At 43.5% G+C, this 21,364-nt stretch overlaps 1 protein-coding gene across 1 annotated transcript in view; it reads right to left on the minus strand.

Annotated features, from left to right (window-relative positions):
* Window positions 1–3,487: 3,487 nt before the first annotated feature.
* Window positions 3,488–21,364, minus strand: part of nuak2 (NUAK family, SNF1-like kinase, 2) — a 48,206-nt gene continuing 30,329 nt past the window's right edge. Inside the window, exons 3-7 of the mRNA XM_063065380.1 lie at window positions 21,182–21,333; window positions 15,746–15,811; window positions 11,650–11,769; window positions 10,097–10,229; window positions 3,488–7,483 (exon numbers count right to left, since the gene is read on the minus strand). Of these exons, the coding sequence (XP_062921450.1) occupies window positions 6,384–7,483; window positions 10,097–10,229; window positions 11,650–11,769; window positions 15,746–15,811; window positions 21,182–21,333 (1,571 nt within the window). The 3' untranslated portion in view covers window positions 3,488–6,383. The remainder of the gene's footprint in view (window positions 7,484–10,096; window positions 10,230–11,649; window positions 11,770–15,745; window positions 15,812–21,181; window positions 21,334–21,364) is intronic.

The following is a 21,364-nucleotide window of genomic DNA, read 5'->3' on the forward strand; positions in this document are numbered from 1 at the left end:
ATGTTTATTCCTCTCCATAGATGTTGCCTGACCCGCTCAGCTCCTCCGGCATTTTGTGTGTTTGTGTATGTTCCACAATATTCTCTCCTTTTTGACAGCTGTTATGAGGAAAAGTATATTTGGAGGTTTCATTTTAATCCTCTCTAACTCACCCATGCATCTGTCAGTCAACAAGTCACAGTGAAAGGCTTTCCCAGAGCACACCAGGAACCAAATCCTCTTAGCAGCCTGAATGGACAACTGTTGACTATCAGTCAATCTCTCTTTATTTTTGAACGGGAAGTAAAATGTAAACAACAAAAAAAAATACTTAGTGTAATCTTGGACTTGGGTACTGTGATGTTTGAGTTTAATTTGTAATTCTAGGTCAGTACTCAGATTTGGCAACCCACTGTAATTGCATGCATTGATGGAGCTATTAAATATTTAATGAGACACTGAAACTAGGACAGAAATATTTTATGGATAACTTTCGTTTGTATTGGCAGGCACATAACCCTTGGGCATGATGGTTTATTTACATACAATTCCAATCCACACCCCAGCCAATATTTTGAGAGTATTTTGGGGTAATAAGTTAGACTACAGAAATGAATGAAGTAATTGCATTGCAATAGCAATGTAATTTTAGAAACAATCTAGGCTTTAAACCAATTCATTAGGAACTGCTTTAGAAGTTAATTGAATTTTGAATTTATATATACATCAAAAAGAAAGCCAGTGGCCTGTTAATTAGTCCCTTGAACTGATCCTTCACTCAATTCATATCCAAACTTTTATTTACCTGCTTCAGCTTATAATCCTATGTGTTCATGCATGTGAAATATTTGCAATGTGTAATTAGTTTCAAAATGTTTATAGCCAGTCTTTTCTTTTGGCTGGGGAAATTAAATGTAAATGTGCTCCAGATTTCCACTATTTACATGAAGAACTGTTTCTTTACATCACCTACAAATACATCAAGTTTGATTCTCTGGGTTTCTGATTTTCATGCCCCCTCATCACCACCATCCCTATATTTTGAGATCCTTCTATTAAAAGACATAGTTCTCATTTATTCACTTTGTTAAATGCTTTAATCATCACAAACTCTCTGATTATATCATCCTGAATGGGTGGTGGGGTGGAGATATGCCTCTACCAAATTAGGTGTGAGGTGCTCCTTCCCTCTGCTGGCCTGCAGGTCACCCTTGGGCAAGGTGTAGCACCTGCTTAGCCTCCCAAACAGGGTCACGTGAAGCCATGGGACAGGTGGTGGATGGTCATATGAGCAACCGGTGCACATCACAAGTCCTGGTTATGTGGCCACTGACACGAGGCAGACAATCTCTGAGGAGTATTGATAACAGCTGGGATCACACGTCTTGTAAGGTCACTGCTCAGAAGGAGACAATGGAAAACCACTTCGATAGAAAAATTTGCCAAGAACAAGCCTGGTCATGAGACTATGATCACCCATGTCAATCTGTGCAGTACATAATGAACAAAAGAATGTTTTAAACAAGGGGCTTCAAGATAAATCTATGTACTCAGTCCTCACAGTTAACTATTTTGGGTTTGGTGTTGATTTGGTGAATGTTTGCGCCTCCATTTAGACATGTCATAAATGACTGTATCTGGTGTACAGTGGAGAGTATTCTGGCTGGTACCTTAACTGCTGAATGCACAGGATCGGAAAAAGGGGCAGGGTTGGAGACTCAGCTAGCTCCACTTACGGTACAAGCCTCCTCACCGTTGACGATATCTTCAAAAAGGCAGTGTGTCAAGAAGGTGGGGGTGCTTGGATCACGAAGGACCCTCATTATCCAGGAATGTGCTCTTGTCATTACTACTATGATGGAGGAGGTACAGCAGCCTGTTCAGGAATAGTTTCTTCCCATCAGTCATCAAATTTCTGAACGGTTCATGAACACTATCTCACTAGTCCTCTGTTGATCTATTATCTATGACCAGAGGACACAGCCTTAGAATAGAATGATGTCCCTTTAAAGCAGATGAGGAAGAATTTCTTAAGCCAGAGGGTGGTGAATCTGTGGAATTCATCGCCACAGTCGGCTGTGGAGGCCAAGTCATTGGTTTTGGATCTCCCCCCCCCCACTTTCAAATCTCTTATTAGCTCTTCTTTCAGTTAGTCCTGATGAAGGGTCTCCACCCGAAACGTCGACTGTACCTCTTCCTAGAGATGCTGCCTGGCCTGCTGCGTGCACCAGCAACTTTTATGTGTGTTGGGTATATTTAAAGCAGAGATTGATAGGTTCTTGATTCATAAGGGTGTCAAATGTTATGGGGAGAAGGCAGGAGAATGGAGATCAGAGGGATAATAAAGCAGACATGATAGTACAGTAGAGCACACTCGAAGGGCCAAATGTCCTATTTCTACTCCTACCTCTTAGTCTTATTTCTTTTATTTCCTATTTAAGTTACAGTAGCTTTGTCTTCCACTGTACTGCTGGCATAAGGCAGCAAATTTCCTGACATCCACCAGTGATAATAAACCCGAATCTGATTGTTTCCTTTCTGAAGTGCAGTAGATCGATCTCCTAATATTTAAAATACAAGTAAATTTAAGTTTGTTTTCTTTCCAATTGTAGCTGAGAATGGGGGAAGGGAAGAGAATCAGCTGGTGGCTATGAAACTGTCTGAGCTATGAGACCCGTAAGATGAAGCAGAGCTACCCATCCGCAGTACCACCGATGCGGCAGAGAGGGCCTCAAGATGGCTGTGGCTCAAAAGAGGGGAGCCATGGGGTCATAAGTAGCTCGCCATCTGGACACAAGCTGGGGTCTGATCAGCCCCGGCTGGGTCACCTGGAGGAGGTTGTGTAATGTTGAAAGACCCAAAACATCCGATGGTTCCAGGAACATCACTGAAGATGTGTCCAGAAGCACCAGTAGATGTATGTACACAGCTGGAGAAAGTTGTCAAGTACACGCCCCAGAAATGACAGAAGTCACGTGCATCAGGCATGGCTGAAGTGGCCAGGTCTATTTCATCCCAAATAAAGAAATTGGTGAGTTCACAGCACTCCTAAAAAATTATGAAGTGACTTTACTGGATCAACTTAGTGTATGTTTCTGCCAGAGAAGTCAAAATGCGAATCATAAAAAGACAATTGTATAAAGATTTAGGGAAAACTGCTGAAGGTTTTCAGCTTGAAATGTCGTTCTGTACTTTTTTTTCCCCCCATAGATGCTGCCTAATGACTCTGTGTGTGTTGCTCAGATTTCCAGCATCTGCAGATTTTCTCTTGTTAGGGAAAACTTCATTCCTTAAGAGAGTGGAATTTACCAAGAAGAAATTGAAGATGGATTTAACAGGAAACTCAGGATTCAGAAGATGGATATGCAGGAGCCTCAGCTACTCACACTGAAGCAAAGCTTTCATTCTATGGAACACAACATCAGCAGCTTTCCACAACCTGCATTACAGAAATGCCATTTCCTACAGTTTAATTAAAGAATAAAGCACGAACACTAATGAGATTTAAGGCAATTTCTTTTATTGTGGCAAATGGATTTTAACCATCTAAAAAAAATAAATTAGCCATTTAGAACAAAAACAAATCACAGATTTCTTCAGAATGACATTCTGTTTGATACAAATTACTTAGTAATTCAAGGAACACATGGACAAAGCATGTAATCCACAGCAAGTAGGCAACAAGGCAATGTATCACTTCGCCCCAGAGTTTCATCTTCTGTAACAGGGGCAAAAATAGGTCTCATAATCATGCAAGGTGAGAAATATTGGTATAAACAGGATCACACTATTCTCCCGCCAGTATTTTTTAAAAACTGGTCCCACTCTTTGCTTGAAGATGTAGGATCATACCCCAGCAATGGCTGGATGACAATATGGAACCCAAACCCGTGCTTAAGAGATCATTCTTAAGTTTGCATCTGGATGTTGATCTTTAGTATCACAGCGAAACATCCCGCCCTCACTCCATACCTGCATCTTTTAGGAACTGAAGTGGGTGTTGGGAGGGTTGTTGCAATCCAATAGATTATTCTCCCCCTTTTACAATCATACCAGTAGTTAAGGTTGCTTCAGTCAGAGCCAAATTGGCTCAGCAACAAACCAGAGGGTGGTTCCACGTAGCAGTAGTCTTATTGAGGTGTTTAAGGATTAAAAGGAACTACAATTTCTGTAGATCCCCGAGTTGCCCCAAAGTCCCAAATAAGGGGGAAAATTGTCTAGAAAGTAGTAGATTGCTCAAGGTGATGATGCAACCACCGAGGTAAGTGGTAATGGAAATCTGAAACGCCCACTCCAAGCAAAATTAAACAAAGATTGACCTCAGTGTTACAAAGATGTTAAATGGTAGATCACTACCATCTAACAATAGTAGGTAGAATGAGGGGCTGAATAGACTATCCCTGTGTTTATTGGTCTTTGCTATTTCAGATTTTAAAATTTCCTTTCTCGCTATAATCGTTAACTTATCCTCGTCCCCTAATCTTCTCAGCACGTCATATCTCCTGTCAATGGGACAAACAGACTGCCAACCTGCTCAGGAAGGTTTGAGGGTGCGGTCAAGGAATTGGCCACCGTGAGGGATCAGCACATAGCAAAGTGACGGGTAATATTAGAACTGCTCTCTGCAAACACTGTGAAGCAGTTTCACCCCAGGCCAATATTTCACCATTGCACAATTCAAAAATAAAATTGACAATTATTGGCATACATCATAATTTACATATCAAAATGGGTTTGACATTTTTTTTCCTACAAATTCCATACTGGTTTTCCAAGAGAAAAAAAAATTCAATGGAAACTTCCCCCTCAAGGTAAAAAGTCAACTGTCCAGACTCAAGGGGCTCATGGTCAAATTTTGGCCTGCTCCTTTCCCCATTCTCCTCCTGTAGGTCTCCCCTCTTTTTGCTGAATTTGCACAAGGGAGCAGGAACTGGCCTGTTGCAATTGGACACAGCAATGTCGTCCAGTTAACACCGGTTGCCTCACATAAATAACATATAAAGCATTCACAAAGGAACAGAGAGGAAACTAGCACGCCTCCAGGTGGTCCTTCCCTCAAAATGAGATCGTTCATGCCGAATTTTGAACACCTAGCCTTTTTAAAGCAGCATTGATGTGAATGGAATGGGGAGGGGATGGTTTGGGAGTGGAGAGGATAGATTTTAACCAATAAACACTCCCAAGTGGGATTCAAGTACTCACTCAAAAAAAAATTCACCAGTCATAATAACATTCATTCAGTCAGGATGGCATGCAACATCACAGCATGTGAATACGAATTAACAATACATTAACATATTTCTGGAAGGGAATTTTGAGGAGATACCATATTTTCCTGACACCCTATCCCCTTAGCTTCCCTCTTAAAAACAAACAACATCCAAATCCAGGACAGTATATCTGAACACCAAAAATAAATTTTCAGTATTCTGATTGTATCTCAAATGCCAAAACTTGTCCAGCGTTAAGAAGACAGTCAAATAATGCTCGTCTTGGCATTAATTCTTCCCCCAGGGAAACACGAACAGTTTCCTCGCTTTAAACAATTGGTTTTCATTGCTATCTGAAGATTATATTCATTTTTATTATAATTAACTAGTAGAAAAAAATCTACTTCATTATAATAGTAAACTTATTCGAACTTCATTCATTTGCATTCAACCAAAAGTCTGAGACGAGGATGGGTGGGGAAAATAAAAATAAATTAATTTGCAAAATATATACATGTCTGACACATAAATAGTAAACTTGTTTCTTCCTCTTTCTGGTGCAACTGTTTAATTTTCCTGTACTTTAATTTTTTTTGGCAGAGACAGTTACACAGTACACAGCTGAGCAGTGACCTAAACGATCACAACCAGCCAAGTCTATTGTAGAAATGTAAGCTAGAGATGGAGCTTTCTTTGCCACGTATTTTATCACCACAGAAATTCTCGAACACTTGTCCTCCCCGTATACTTTGTAAGGGAGGGAGGAAGGAAACCTTCCCCGCTTTGTTTCTGCAGGTTAATTCCTAACCTTCCCTTTTAGTTTATATTCGCAATCTGTTCACCCATCGTTACATAACACCATTCCCGCCTCTCTTTCACTGTTCAGACTTCACAGTGCAAGGGATTCACATGTCTTTACTACTGGGTCTGGTCCCAATCTAGGGAACTCCCATGTATCCGTTGAAGAAAAATAGGAGAAAAAAAATCTCCTTGCACAATGCCTTGGCTGCCCCACTTTCCCAAATCTTTCTTCACATTCTATAGCCGTGATATTCCTTTTGTGTTTTGGTTTCCTCTTACTCAACCATCTCTAACTTCAACTGAGTGTCTGGCCTGCAATCTTTCCAGTCTCAACAAACAAAGAACCATAATTAGGTCTGGGCCTTGATTACGCAGCCACTGAGGATGTCCCATTCATATCAACTTGTTGCAGATCGCCACAGCTTTCTTATAGACCTCCGTCACATTATCGAGGTCGGTGAGGGAGAAGTTGCTGTCGGCCAAGTGGTCGGCGAAGCACTTCATCTTGCAAAGCCGCGGCCTGCAGTCCGACTCTGCTTCGTCCAGGTGGAGCAGATCATCGGCGGAGACACAGCTCCTCATCTGGCTCCGCTCTTGCCGGCTCTCGGGCAGGTCGAGCCTGTCGAAGGACTCCGAGGAGAGGATGCTGTCTTCGCTCACCGCACTCGACGGGTGGCTTCTGTTCGACGAGAGTCTGATGTCAGAAAAGGCCAGTTCGTTGAAGGACCCCAGACTCTTCAGGGTGGCGCTGCCCATCGCAGAGTCCGTGCTGCTGGAGGAGAACTTGCCATTCCGTTTGAGGATGCCTTTGCGCCGGGCAGAGGGGTCTTTGGCACTGTCGCATAAATCGCTGTGGGTTTCAGAAGTCACCGTCTCAAAGACAGGGTTGTCACAGTCCAACAAGTCCGCTGACTCACTCTGCTCTGGTGAGGAATAATACCCAGACTCCCTCTTTGCCGGCTTCTTCAATATCCCTTTCTTTGGTGCAGGGACAGTTGGACTGTCCTGCTGCCTGCCCTGTTCTGTTGTGGACATGCTCGAGTCTAGGTGAGCAAATACGGTCTCCTCAGTGGAGTGGCTGACGTTGCCTGCGCTGTGCGATCGATGCTCGTGGGTGTTCCTTTTCTTTAGGATCCCTTTCGGCCTCTTCAGCAGCGACTTCCCTGTGCTTTCGGTAGCCCCCCCTTCCTGCAGCGAGTTGGAAATGTCATTCTCCTTCTTTGACTTCTTCAGCGACCTCTGCCGCTCCAGCGGCGAGCCATGCTGCTTGAAGAAGCAGCGCACTTTGGAGCCGCTCTCAAAGACGAAGCGAGACGGCCGCTGCAACCAGTCCAGACTGATGGTGACGGACGACTCGTAGTCCCTTGCCGACTCCAGCTCGCAGACCTGGGTCTTGTAGCCCCAGTTGACCCACCAGTGAGTGGCAACATCCTCAATGGTGGCACGGCGGTCTGGATTGACCATCAGTAGCCATCGGATCAGCCCACATGCATCTGCAAAACAAATGAACAGCCAAAATGTACACCATTTGCAAATTTTCCACCAACCGCCGCCAAAACCTTGTACTTAAACTCAAAGCAAACTTATTATCCAAGTACATACACTCACTGGCCAGTTTATTAGGTGCACCTGTGCATCAGCTCGTTAATGCAAATATTTCATCAGCCAATGGTGTAGCAGCAACTCCATGCACATAAGCATGCAGGCATGGTCAAGAGGTTCAGTTGCTGTTCAGACCAAATATCAGAATGGGGGTAAAAAAAAACAGCAGCCAAGTGACTTTGACCATAAAGAGGAAGGTTTAAGCATCTCAAAAACTGTGGATCTCCTGGGATTTTCAAGCACAACCGCCTCTACATTTTATAGAGAACAGTGGGAGAAACAACATCCAGTGAGATGCAGCTCTGTGGGTGAAAACGGCTTGTTAATGAGGGAGATTAATAGCCAGACTCGTTCAAGCTGATAGGAAGGCAACAGTAATTCAAAAAGAAAGCATATGTTGCAACAGTGGTGTACAGAAGGCCATCTCTGAACGCACATCCTGAGCCTCGAAGTGGATGGGCTACAGCAGCAGAAGACTGCAACGATATACTTAGTGGCCACATGATTAAGTACAGGAAGTACCGAATAAAGCAGCCACTGAGTGGGTGTTACCATTTACTATCTTGAGATTCATTTAATATATAACACACCCAAGGCTTCTCCCTACAGGAAAATCAACTTGAATCATACAGTCAGAGAGTGAGGAGAGGAGAGCAAATGCTTGAGAAATTCGGGCATTAATGAACTATCTAATAGTTCCTGAGGGAGAGAAGGTCTGGTGGGGAATTTTGGAGGTTCAGCCCAGGACAGATGGAGGTAGCATTGCTGATGGCCAAGGGTTCTGTATGAGAGAGGCAGACTGGCTCTCTGGAGGTGGCAAGGCTGGAAGAGATAAGAACATCTGGTAAAAAGGGGGAAGCCTGGGAGCAGAGTGGTTAGCCCCATCGCTTGATCGCTGCAAATTTTGACAACAGGTGGTCAAAACTGCCCCATGCATCACCAGAACCATCAAGGTTCTGAAACAGAAAGGTGCCAGAAAAGGGCCAGTAACATCATGAAGGATCTCACCTACCCTGCTCACGTTTGTCCCACTCCCAGCAGGGAGGAGGCTACGTAGCGTCCACTCCAGGAGCAACAGACACAAGAAACAACTGCTTTCCCCGAGCAGCAAGGCTGATTAACACCTTCACCCACCAACTCAACCACGACTTTATTATTTCCTGTCAGTCACCTTATGTACAGTCTAGTGTAAATGTATGGGCACACAATCAATCTATCTATATACAAGCTTTCTTGTGCATTTTTACAGTACTTATTGTAGATTTAAAATTGTGCTTTTTATCTTTGGTCTTCTACTTTTCTGCTGCATCGCATCTGGAGTAACAATTATTTTGTTCTCCGTTACACTTGTGTACAGGAAGTGACACTGAATCTTGAATCTTAATCAATCTTGATTCCGCGCGCTCTCTGTAATGAGTTTGTATGTTCTCCCCAACACTGTGAGGGTTTCCTCCGGGCACTTCAGTTTTCTCCCACATTCCAATGATGCATGGGTCAGGACTAGCAAGTCGCGGACATGCAAAGGTGATGCCGGAAGATTGGCAATACTTCCGGGCTCCCCCAGAACATCCTTGCTGATTTGATTTGATGCAACTGTGCATTTCACTGCACATTTCCAAGAACATGTGATAAATTATGCTAATTTTATAACAGAGGTGGGGAGAAGATGATATGTCCAAGGGATTTGAATACAAAGACAACACTTGGTCACTGGGTGATCAGGAGGCAGGGTGGGTTACTGGGCAGTGAGTGCCAGCAGCCACAATTGTGGAAAGCGATCTGGACTTGGGAAAACAATAACATAACAGTGAACAATAGTTCAACCATGCACCATAATCAGCTAACCATTCAGTTGGAAACTTCAACCCTTGGTAAAATGCCAAGTCACATGCATCAGGATGGTGCAAGGTTCAAACCCTGCCTTGGGCACAGTTGCTGATATTAGACGGGCAGCAACCCCCATGGGGCTTTCTTCTGCCTTAACCTTCTACTATCAGGAACTACAGGAGCCTTGGGTACCATACCACCAGATTCAGAAATAGTTATTACCCCCTCAGCCACAGGCTCCTGAACAAGAGGGGATAACCTCACTCACCCCATCACTGAATTGATTCCACAACCTATGGACTCATTTTCAAGGATTTCACAACTCATGTTCTCAATATTAATCCCCCCGCTTTTTTTTTTGTACTGGCACGATTTGTTGTCTTTTTCACATTGGTTGTTTGTCCGCCTTTGTGTGCGCAGTTTTTCATTGATTCTATTGTGTTTCTTTGTAATTATTGTGAACGCCTTCAAGCAAATGAATCTTAATGTAAAATGTGTACTTTGATAATGAATTTATTTTGAACTTTGAACAGAAGTTAAGGAATTCAATAAGCCTCCAATGTGAGTAACAATTCCTGCCTAGATTATGTTTCCAATACCATCTTAGCAACTGCAGCATTTCATTAGTTACATCGAAATTTAGGCCAGTTACGAGGAGAACGTGCGACTTAGTTTACCTGATGGTTTGGTTGGCTCACGGTATTCGCCATTAGTTATCTGTTTGACCAGGTTTTTGTAATCATGTCCATCAAAAGGCATGGTACCATGGACCAAGGTATATAGCAGTACACCCAAGGACCAGCTGTCAACCTGTCAAGAACAGCAGAATTATTGTTAATATGGAAACCAGTGCAAGTTGGTGGACAATGAATGAAACCAATCCAAGGAGGGAAGAGCTAGACTGATCTTCGTGCAGGTTAAAAGGTCGACATAACATTATGGGCCCAAAGGTTTATATACAATTCCCCTCAAAAGCTTGGCACAATCACTGAACAGCTCTGTAGCCCCAGTGTGAGCCCCTCTAAACAAATTATTGCCCAATAGACAGTAGCAATCTTCAATATAAACCATGCACAGGGAGTCGGTGTCACTTTGCCTGTACCAGCAAGTGTTATAATTGTTGTATCAAGCCGGATTAATGGAATGGGGTTGCTTAAAACTAACTGGGTAAAATGTCAACTTTCATTTGATAATGGAAAGGCCCATGGTTTAGGCGCCAACAATCTATTATTTGATCCAATATATTGATACACATTCAACCAAGTTTCCCCTTTATATAATATGAATTTATTCCAACCCCAGGTAAGCTTACATAAAATTTCTGATACACACAAGCTATTTCTCTCAACAAAATCTATACCAATGATTAACACAAGAGATTCTGCTGCAAGCCTAGAGTAACACACAGAAATTGCTGGAGGAACTCAGCAGGTCAGGCAGCTGCTATGGAGAGTTAATGTTTCGGGCCGAGATTCCTGATGATAGGTCTTGGCCTGAAACGTTGACTGTGTATTCCTCTCCATAGATGCTGCCTGACCTGCTGCGTTCCTCCAACATTTTGTGTGAGTTACTCCATACCAATGACTGTCCTTCACATAGCCCTCCACCTATTTTATCTCATCTCAGCCTGTGACTGTATCTTGTCATTTTTGTTACTTATTCACCTTGCCTTTGAATTTCACCTTGGCTCTTTGGTAGTAAAGTCTACATCCCAATCAGTCATTGGGCTGAATTTTCTCTAGGCTTCCTTATTGAGATTATTTGTGAGTCTTAAGTTAATAACACAATCAAAAACAGAAAATGATGGAAATACTCGAGCCACGCATCAAATGTGGATAATGAGATAGAGTTAAAGTTTCAATAGAAAGACCTGTTAAAATGTTAACTGTTTCTCTCACCACAGTTGGTTTCTGACCTGCCGAGCATTTCCACCATTTTCTGTTTTCACAATTACAATACTTAAAATAACATTTGGAAAGGTTCATGGATAGGAAATATTTGGAGGGACCCAGGTCAAATGCAGGAAAATGGTACTAGCTCAGGAATTCACTTCCGTCGCCATCAACCAGTTGGGCTGAAGACTGTTTCCCTGCTGTATAAATTCATTTTCCATTTTTATCTTCGACTCCCAACATGCACACATTTTATTCAAAAGGCTGACTGGCCCCCTTCTGTGCTACAACTATTCTTTGATTTATCCCAAAGAATCATCAAGGGGCAGGGCACTCACCTCAGGACCCCGATAGGGACGCCCATTGACAATCTCAGGAGATGCGTACAAGGGGCTACCACAGAACGTCTGCAAGAAGCGGTCGTGGTGGTATAAATTGGACAGGCCAAAATCAGCAATCTGGAAAGAAAAAAAAAATTTAGAACGTTAGTAATCCCATCATGGTTAAGTTCCCATTAGTTCACCTCTTTCAATTCTTAATCAAATTGAAAATTCAAAAGACAACTCTGTGTAGACTGTAAGTAACATGTAGGTGTATACAGGGTTACTAAAGGACATCAAACAGTGCAGTTACAGCATGTTTACTTAGGAGGAGGTTTATGTGCTTGGATCAGATGAAGCCAAGGGGAACTGACAGATGGTGCGTGTGTAATTGCATGTTTTATATATCAGTGCAAGTGAAAGTAGGAGAGGCTAGATCCTGGTCTGGACTCCACAGGGTCCCAAAGGATCTTTCTGGCCTAGTTTCCAACACACCAGTCAGGCACACGGCCAAGAACAATTCTGTTTCACTTTCCTACTTTCTGAAAAAAAAAGGGGCTATGACTGTTTTCATTGGACGAACTGGAGTAGAGGGAGAGCTGGTCCTTATTGCGTCACCCATTTCCACCACCAATTATACCCACCCTAATGATCACACCTTGCTGGGAATTCTAGAAAGCTAAGGTCAGAAGGTCATGTTCCTGCTGGAGGGCAGCAGAAGCCATGCCAGGTTCTACCCTGGTCATAGCACGGAAAGAGGCTCTTTGGCTCATGCCAATGAGATAGTCTCAACTGCTTGCATTTAGCCAATATCCTTCTAGGCCACAGGTTCCCAACCTGTGGTCCACGGACCTCTTGCTTAATAGTATTGGTCCATGGAACAAAAAAAAGGATAGGAACCCCTGCTCTAAGCCTTTCCTGTCTGCGTACCTCTCAAAGTACCTTTTAAATGTTGTCAATGTACCCATCTCCACCACTTCCTCTGGCAGCTCATTCCATATACTGATTATCCCCTCGGTAAAATGCTGCCCACCTGCGCCCCCCCCCCCAGGACTTCCTACACTTCACTAAGGGCTCACAACCATTCTTAAGCATCACAAATCACCAAAGGACCTTGGAGTTGGATTCACATGATACTTTGGCACAATATCTGTTAGGTAAACATCACATATTCAAACAGATGAAAGTCCCTCTAAGTTGGTGCCTTATAAAGGGACTTAGGCACAGGAATTACCCCGTGAACATAGACACCAGCTAGTCTGCCTGTTCCTGCAGTGTCCTCAGATTTAATTTATTTTATATTTCAAGCCACATTAAAAATTAACTAGTAAATTAAGTAGTAGATTGGACTTTGAGCAAAGATCACGGCCTCGAGATTAGAGAAACAAAATACAAATAACTTTGGAGTGTGCGTAGGTCAAGATGTCAAAAGCGTCAAAAAAAAATTACAGCTAACACAAATACTAGTTCCGCTATGGGGAGTTCCACTGGAAGAGCAAACGTACATAAGAACACACGAAACATTCAGCAGCTCGTGCCTCCTTCGTCATTCACTGATCCTGTACTATAACAGTTTTACTAATTCCTTAGCATTCTAAAATATATCACTCTGTTTCTTGAATGTACCCCAGTGACCAAGCCTCCGTAGCCCTCTTGGGAAGATTCACTTGGCCTCTGGGTGAAGAAATTTCTTCTCAAACTAGTGTTGAAAGGCTAACCCCATTTTTAAAAAAACTGAGAACACGTCTCTCTGTTCTAAATACCACAGTCGGGGGGGGAACAACATACCAGCAACTACCCTTGTTAAGCCCTGTGAAAAGTAATGGCTCAGTGTGATTATTCTCCCGAGTCCAGAAGAATTAGTAATAAAAGTCTAGTCTACTTAATAACCCATACCTGGAAACCATTTGGTGCATCTTCATTTTGTTTTCTTAGAAATATATCCTTTGCTAAATAGGGAAGCAGGCTGGACTGTACACCATATTCCATTTGTAGTCCCACTGGAGTTTACACAACTCCAACAAGACACAAACCTTCATAGTTTTCCCTTTTAATGCTTGTTATAGTTACTTGTAACATTCATTGTGCACAAGGACAGGAAGGTCCTGGTGTTGGAAACCAACACCATTCAACATCCCACCATTTAAAGAATATTCTGTTTCACTACTTTTCTCCTCCCTAAAGAAGATATTCCCACATAACATTCAAGCTGCCATGTCCATTTAAGAGACCTGCAGATACAGACATTTATTTCCAAACACACAGAATAGATCCTTCGCAAAAAGAAAGTAAATCCTAGGAGAGACCCAGTGCTCATTGTTAAAAATTGTAGCATCACCCTCAAAAGACAGGTAGCATGTCAGAAGACAGAAGAGACTATACAGACAAAAGAAACAAGCAATTAAAAGATTAACAAAGTATGAAAATTCAGCAGTAGAAGATAAAGCTAGCCAGAAGATCACATGAGTTTCAGCAGACAACTGAAAAGGACAGACCGCGAATTGGTCTGATCAAACGCAAATCTGGGAAATCCATAATAGAAAATAAGGATATGGGAGATGAATTTTTACATCAATCTTCACTACAAGTAACCACAAGACCATAAGACATAGGAACCTAATTCGCCAATTCTTTTAATTTCCTGTAATTCTCATGGACAATTCCAGTGGTGGACCTTGGAAACTGATGCCGTGACCTCAAATTTTTTTCAATTATATAGTTTGGTTCATTGAGTCTGCTTCGCCATTCTATCATAGCTGATTTATTATTCCTCGTAGCCTCATTCTCCCTCCTTCTCCCCGTAACCTGACTCTTACTAGTCAAGAACCGATCAACCTTCGCTTTAAATACATCCAATGAATTGGCCTCCACAGCTGTCTGTGGCAATGAATTCCACAGATTCACCACCCTCTGGCTAAGGAAATACTTGGCAACAGAAATGAGGCATTCCAGAAAGAGTTCTAAGATCAGGATAATTATCAGGAAGGACTTTATTCTGGGATCTTAACATCAACACATAAATTTTAGCCAACTCTTAATTTTGCAGAATTCCCTAATTCTTGGACAATTCCAATGGTGGGCCTTGGAAACTGATACTGGGACAAAAGAGAGAGAGAGCAACAAAAAAGGTATTGGGAGAGAAGGTGGGGGCAGGGAGGGGAACAAATTCACACATAGAAACCACAAGCCAATGGCTATAAAAGAAACCTGGAAGTCTCAGCTTTTGGGAGAGAATTTGGGTGGTCTTTAACAATAAGTAGCCACTGATAACAAGCAGTTGCGACCACAGTTTGAGCTCCAACTAGGCAGAGGCTGAGTGTAGGTGGTCTTTAACGAAAAACCTGTACACAGGATGATTTAGTTGTTTGGAGGGGGTGGTGAACAGAGGAAGTGAGATTGCCACTACACTGAAGAGACTTGAGAAAAAGGAATGATGGCCGATTTTGTCAGTATCAGTTGCTAGGCGACACTGTGTCTGTTACAATGACCCTTTATGGATCCCATCACAAAACAATCTCATTAGAGGTTTGAAAGTGACGTGAGGATTCTGCAGTTACTATTTTAGCCAGTTTTAGCCTAGTGAATGGAATTTATTGAACAATAGAGTGCTGTATCATTGAAGAGATAGAGTAAAAGAGTGATATAGATCAGTATCCTGCTCATGGAAACCTTGTTCACTCCCTCCCCAAACTAAAGTTATACATCATGGATAGCAATCCCCTTCTAGGTTGATTTCTTGAAATTCTTACTAATACAATTAAAAGTACAATATTCAGATACAAATTACTTTGCTCTACCCTGTAAACACTTTAAAACACTGCTTATGATGTTCTTTACATTGTAAATACATGCTAGTATTTATGTACTTTTTATTCCATATCGGAACTAACTTTATTTTTATAAAATTCTTTATTCTGCATAATTGTTGAACGTTGTCATTTGTTTGTTGCACGTAGCACGAACTCATCACAGAAATTCCTAATACATGTAAATGTACAAGGCAAATAAAGTTGATCATTGATCCTCTGTGTATAAAGTCACAGATATACAATTCCTTTATCTTGTAAATGTTCATCGTAACATACAGAAGTGTGATGAAGTATGTGCTTCTCACCTTGACGTTGCCAGTAGCATCCAACAGGATGTTCTCCAACTTCAGATCCCGATGCACAATTCCGTTCTGAAAGAGAGGAAGTCAGGACGAGTCCATGAATTCTCAGCTAAACTCCAAAAAGTTCTTGACGCATCTCTGCAATAATATGGACTTTAGAAAGATTAGCTTTGTTTGTCACATGGACATCGAAGCATATGGTGAAGTGTATCATTTTGCGTCAAGGGCAGGATTGTTCGGGAGGCTTCCTGCAAGTGTTGCCATGCTTCCGGTCCCAAAGTAGCATGCCCACAAGTCACTGACCCTAACCTGCACATCTTTGGAATGTGGGAGGAAACCTGAGCACCTGTAGGAAACCATGCGGTCACAGGGAGAATGTACAAACTCCTTTCAGACAGCGGTGGAATCGAACCCTGATCGCTGATGCCGTGAAGCGATTGTGCTAACCGCTCAGCAGTTCAGGCAGCATCTGTGGAGAGGGATAAACAGTCCGACCCCTATTCCTCCCCATAGATGCTGCCTGACCTGCTGAATCCCTCCAGTATCTTGTCTGTGTTACTCTGGGTTTCCAACATCTGCAGAATCTCTTGTAGCTGTTCAGTATACACATAGATTGTCAGCTCTCTCTCGCTCTCTCTCTGCTGGGGGCCAGGAGCAGTTCTAATTTGAGACGGGCTCCAAGCCCCTGCAGAGACAGAAATAACTTCATTGTCCGATTGTTCACACTATTTTAATTGGCTTGTGCACTCTCCATGGTGCTCAGCTCACCGACTCGAGGCAGCCGGCTAAACTGGAGCAGACAGGCACGAAGGCCTGGACCTCCCCCAGAGTCCAGGATATCTATGGGCAGACCCGGGGGAGGGCCTCAGTAGCCCTGTTGGAGGAGATCCAGCCACAGAGCTGGCATCCTTCCCAGCTGCAGTCCGAGTGCAAAAGTTTCAGCACTGTACAGGCTCGCCTTCCAGCACGTTGTAGTGACCCTCCCACCCACAGTGTTCTTCCCCTTACACCTGAAGACACCACTGACATGCTGGACTACAGTTTTACATTATAAAGTCTCCTCCCAGTACAAGATGCCAAAATCACTAGGGGAAAAACTCCAGAAGGGAAAAGCAGCGAAGCCTAATTCCTGTCTCCCTGGCGATTTCAAAGCTTCAGATTCATTCTGGAGCCTCTAGGAATTTATGGCCTAGATAATACACTACTTCTTCAAACCTTTGCGGATGGTTAACAATTTGTTTAAAATGCTTAACATTCATTACTTCTCCATTTTTAGTTGGAAATTCTGGGATCTTGATGCAGCAAAACAAGGGCATAGTTCCCCACCCTCCAAAAAGACCATATGGGTGATTGTCACTGTCTTCAGGAAACACTCCCAGCCAGGACTGACACTTCCAGTGTCATCATGCAATGATAAATTCCACAATAGGTCTCAATCCAACAGAACAGTGGGAAGGGATACAGGATAGGTTCAGAGTATTAGAATTTCAGAAACAGCATGGAAACAGTCCTGACGAAGGGTCTCAGCTCAAAACATCGACTGTTTATTCATTTCCGTAGATACTGCCTGACCCGCTGATCTCCAGCATTTTGTGTGTGTTGCTTTGGAAATAGCCTCTTTAGCCCATCTAATCTATACCAGCCAGCAAGCAATCAACTAACCATTCCACACACCGCATCCCATTTTATTCTCCCCACATTGCCATCAACTCCAGCAACAGAGGAGGGACGACCAACCCACAGGCCTTTAGGATGCAGCACGGTGAGAAGGTGCAGATTCCACACAGACAGGACCGGGAGTCAGGATTGCTCTCTGGTCACTGGAGTTGAGAATCAGCAACTCTACCAGGTGCGTCACAGTGCTGCACTTCATTCAATTAGACGTCTCCCTAACCTAGTACCAAAGTGCCGAGAGCAACTACAGTTCTTTTTGCCAATGCTCCAACTCAGGCGGACAATTAAACTCACACTCCACATAGGTTAGTGTTCTGCCTAGTGGTATTTTTAAGTCACTGGATTAAAAGAGTCGTACTGAGCCATTTCATTCCTCGATGAATCAGCAACTTGTATTTTATAGGCAGCCTAATTAGTGTTGGGACTTGGACTCAAAACATACACTAGTCCCAAATCCCAAACAATTGCCCATTAAGATTGTAAGTTCCCAGTGAATGAAAGGAGGAATGTTTAGTCAATACCCCGAAGGTCTCATTCCCTGAGCCTAGTCTAAAGGGAACCATGTCTTTTATGTGGAGGGCACATGGGAGGCACAAGAGAATGACCTTTCACCTCCAGCATGCTTTCCTCCACCTCTTCAACACTCCCCTCCCCAGCTTTCTCTCAACCTGTAGTCAACAATGTGTCTGTGAACTAGGCTCAGTTGGGAACAGGCTTCATAAGATCCCAGTGTGACAATGCCTTTTGTATTTCCCCAATAAAAAAGTGCCACAATGCCAGGATGCTGCATACCAAGCATGCTCCTTCTTACCTCTCTTCTTTACCTCCTACTCTTCCCCCCCCACCCTTGCACTTTCCATTTCATCATCTCCCTTTCCACCCTATTCTGGCCCCCTCCATCTCCTGTCCCATTCCATCTGTCTCATGCCCCCCCTTCCATCTCAATCCACCCCCTCCGTTCCACCCCTCCCATCCAATTCCACTTACCTTCTCCCTCCTTCATCCCCTTCTTTCTCCTCTCCTTCTGGAACACACCCGCGCCCCCCCCCCCCCAACATGCCATTCTCTCGTTTTTAAATCGGCTCAGCCAGTGTAAATTTAAAACAATACAAACTACCTACCCCATGTGTCTCCCCAGTGTAACTTCTGTGGAGGACATTGGTTTCCTGTGTGTTTGGACTACAACTAATAAGAAATGATTGTCTGTTTTGAGCTCGATGAGTTAGGTTCCCGACATCTGCAGCAATTTGTTATTTGTATCTTAAGGTGCTTGGGTAAGCTTTCTGTGTGAATAATGCTACAGGACACAAGAGAGGACCTGATGTGGGCTGTAGTGGACTGTGACATTGTAGGCTGAAGGGCCTTCATTGTGCTGTCGCGTTCCACGTAGTGGGCTACTGGGGGAGAACGGAACACCGTTTTTATGTCTTTCACTTCTCTCAAAAGAAATACACGTTACCTTTACTTACAGTGCTCGCAGACAGGGCAGATGCACAGTGCCTGTGATTAGTTATAGGTGATTTGGCCTTTTATCTTTTTGAAGCCAAGGAGAACAAGGCTATGTCCAGGTCATGGTAACATTTCAATTACTGGTGTCAAGGTAAATATTGTGTTCTCTGTACCAGAGAGCAACATGGAATTAAAAAAAATTATTTAGAGATACAACACGGTAATAGCCCTTCTGCCCAATTACACCTATGTGACCAATTAATTGACTAACCTGTACATCTTTGGAATTTTGGAATGGTGGGGGGGGGGCACCCCACACAGACACAAGGGGGGAATTATACAAACTCCTTAAAGACGGTGGCACAAATGCACCGGGGTTGCTGGTGCTGTAACAGCACTATGCTAACCGTTATATTACCGAGCCTCCCAGAGAGGAGGTGCAAACAAGGAGGCCTTTCAACTCCTCAAGCCTCTTTCACTATTTACTTACATTATTTACTTACGGTGCAGAGTAGGCCCTTCGAGTCGCGCCGCCCAGTAATCCCCCAGTTTAAACCTGGCCCAAATCACGGGGCAATTTACAATGACCAACTAACTTACCAACCAGCATGACTTTGGACTGTGGGCGGTAACTCACACTGTCACAGGGCGAGCGTACAAGCTCCTTACAGACAGTGGCGGGATTGAACCCGGGGCGCCTGTACTGTAAAGCATTGTGCTAACCACTACACCCCAGACCTGATCTGTACCTCTGGCTGATATACTAACGTGCAAGCTGAATGCAAGGGTATGGGTTGCAGTGTGAAAAGCTAATTCCCAACATAGCCTACTCTGGAAGGAGAATTCTTGATTACTTTTTTAAAAAACTATCCAGTGCAAAAGTATCTTCCCTCCTTAACAACCTGATCCTTGGATATGTTGCCAAGTTCCTAATTCCCAAGAAGGGGAAATGGTTTCCCTGCATCTACCCTACCAAGTTCTATTAACATCTTAAATCACCTTCAAGAGATCACCTGTCAATCTCCTCCTCCCACGTGAATACGAGTCAAGTTTATGCAACCTATTCAGCCTGGGTGGGCTATGGGGGTGGGGGGTGGGGGGGGGCGGAAATGGAGGGAGCAGGGCGTTGCACTGGGAAATCTGCTAAGGGCCCTGTTCCTAATCACGACACAGTCACCTTTGCAGGGGAAATGCATGGTGAAAGGGGATGGTGGGAGTCTCAGGCGAGATGGTTCTTCAGCTTTCAAAAATCCTGCCAACACAAACTGTGAGTCTCACACACAAGGAGGAAATCCAGACTGGACCACACCTGATACAGGAGGGAGAAAATACTGTAATGTTTTTTAATTATAAGTAAAAATATTTCTTGATCTCGGATATTCTCAGCTCAGGTTTCAATCGGAACAAAAAAGAAAAATTCGGCTCTCCCACGCATTCCTCGAGCTTTATATTCAACTCGACAATGAACTTGGCTGCATTCCTGGCCGTCTAATTACTCCCAAAAAGGATAGGGCTTGGGTTACACATGAAAAAGGGGGGATGGGGGGGGGAGAGAAGAATACTTTGCTATGCTTGCTCCCTTTCAGGATAGACACGTCACCTTGACAACACTGTGACCTCGCACAAAGGGCTGGGTCTCCAGGGAATTTGGATACTGGAGCAGTCAAGGACTTGACTCTTTTCCTTGTTCCATTCACCCATCCCCAGACTCCACACTTCAGTCCTAACAGCAGGATGCATCATTGCCAGCAAGATCGAGTCACGTCAGCCAGAGGCAAGAGCTGGTGTCTGGGAATTCATACAGGCCTGCACAGCACCTATTAACAAGCTTAGAACCCTCATTCTATTTTAAACAGAATATTATCATTCAGTCTGTGACTTTATCCACAAAGAATCTGGTTACACCTTCGATGACTGTTTCAAAACAACCTGGCTCCCATTATATTTTCATTAGAATGCACTGCACGCCAGTCAAGGCTTTATTCTTGGTTATGTCCTGCTCTCTGAGGCACTCTGTCCTAGGTAATAGCCACAGCCACACACTGCCCCGTCTCTACAATTTAGCTTAACGTAGTGGATGAATTTGCAAATTAATGATGACAGGGTCAGAAAGAGAGAGAGAGAGAGAGACAGAGAGAGACAGAGAGAGAGAGAGAGAGCATATGCGTGTGTGCATATGTGCAAAGTTTACATTCAGCTGCTGGAGCTGAAAAGTGTTAATAACCTGGGTAACGCATGCATGGCCCATTGACAATTGATTTTCCGCCACCCACCCAGACAGACAAGCTGTATAGCAGATGGTGTCCAATATCATACCTTGTGACAATAATAAATGGCAGACACAATCTGACGAAAAAAGTGTCGGGCTTCTTGTTCAGTCAGGCTCTGCTTCTCATTGATGAAGTCATACAGGTCGCCTTTGCTTGCATATTCCATGATGATCACAATTTTATCCTTGTTTTCAAACACTGCAAAAAAATAATTTAAAGAAGCCTTTGT

The sequence above is a fragment of the Mobula hypostoma genome, chromosome 13 (genome assembly GCF_963921235.1).
Source record: "Mobula hypostoma chromosome 13, sMobHyp1.1, whole genome shotgun sequence".
Classification (NCBI taxonomy): domain Eukaryota; kingdom Metazoa; phylum Chordata; class Chondrichthyes; order Myliobatiformes; family Myliobatidae; genus Mobula; species Mobula hypostoma.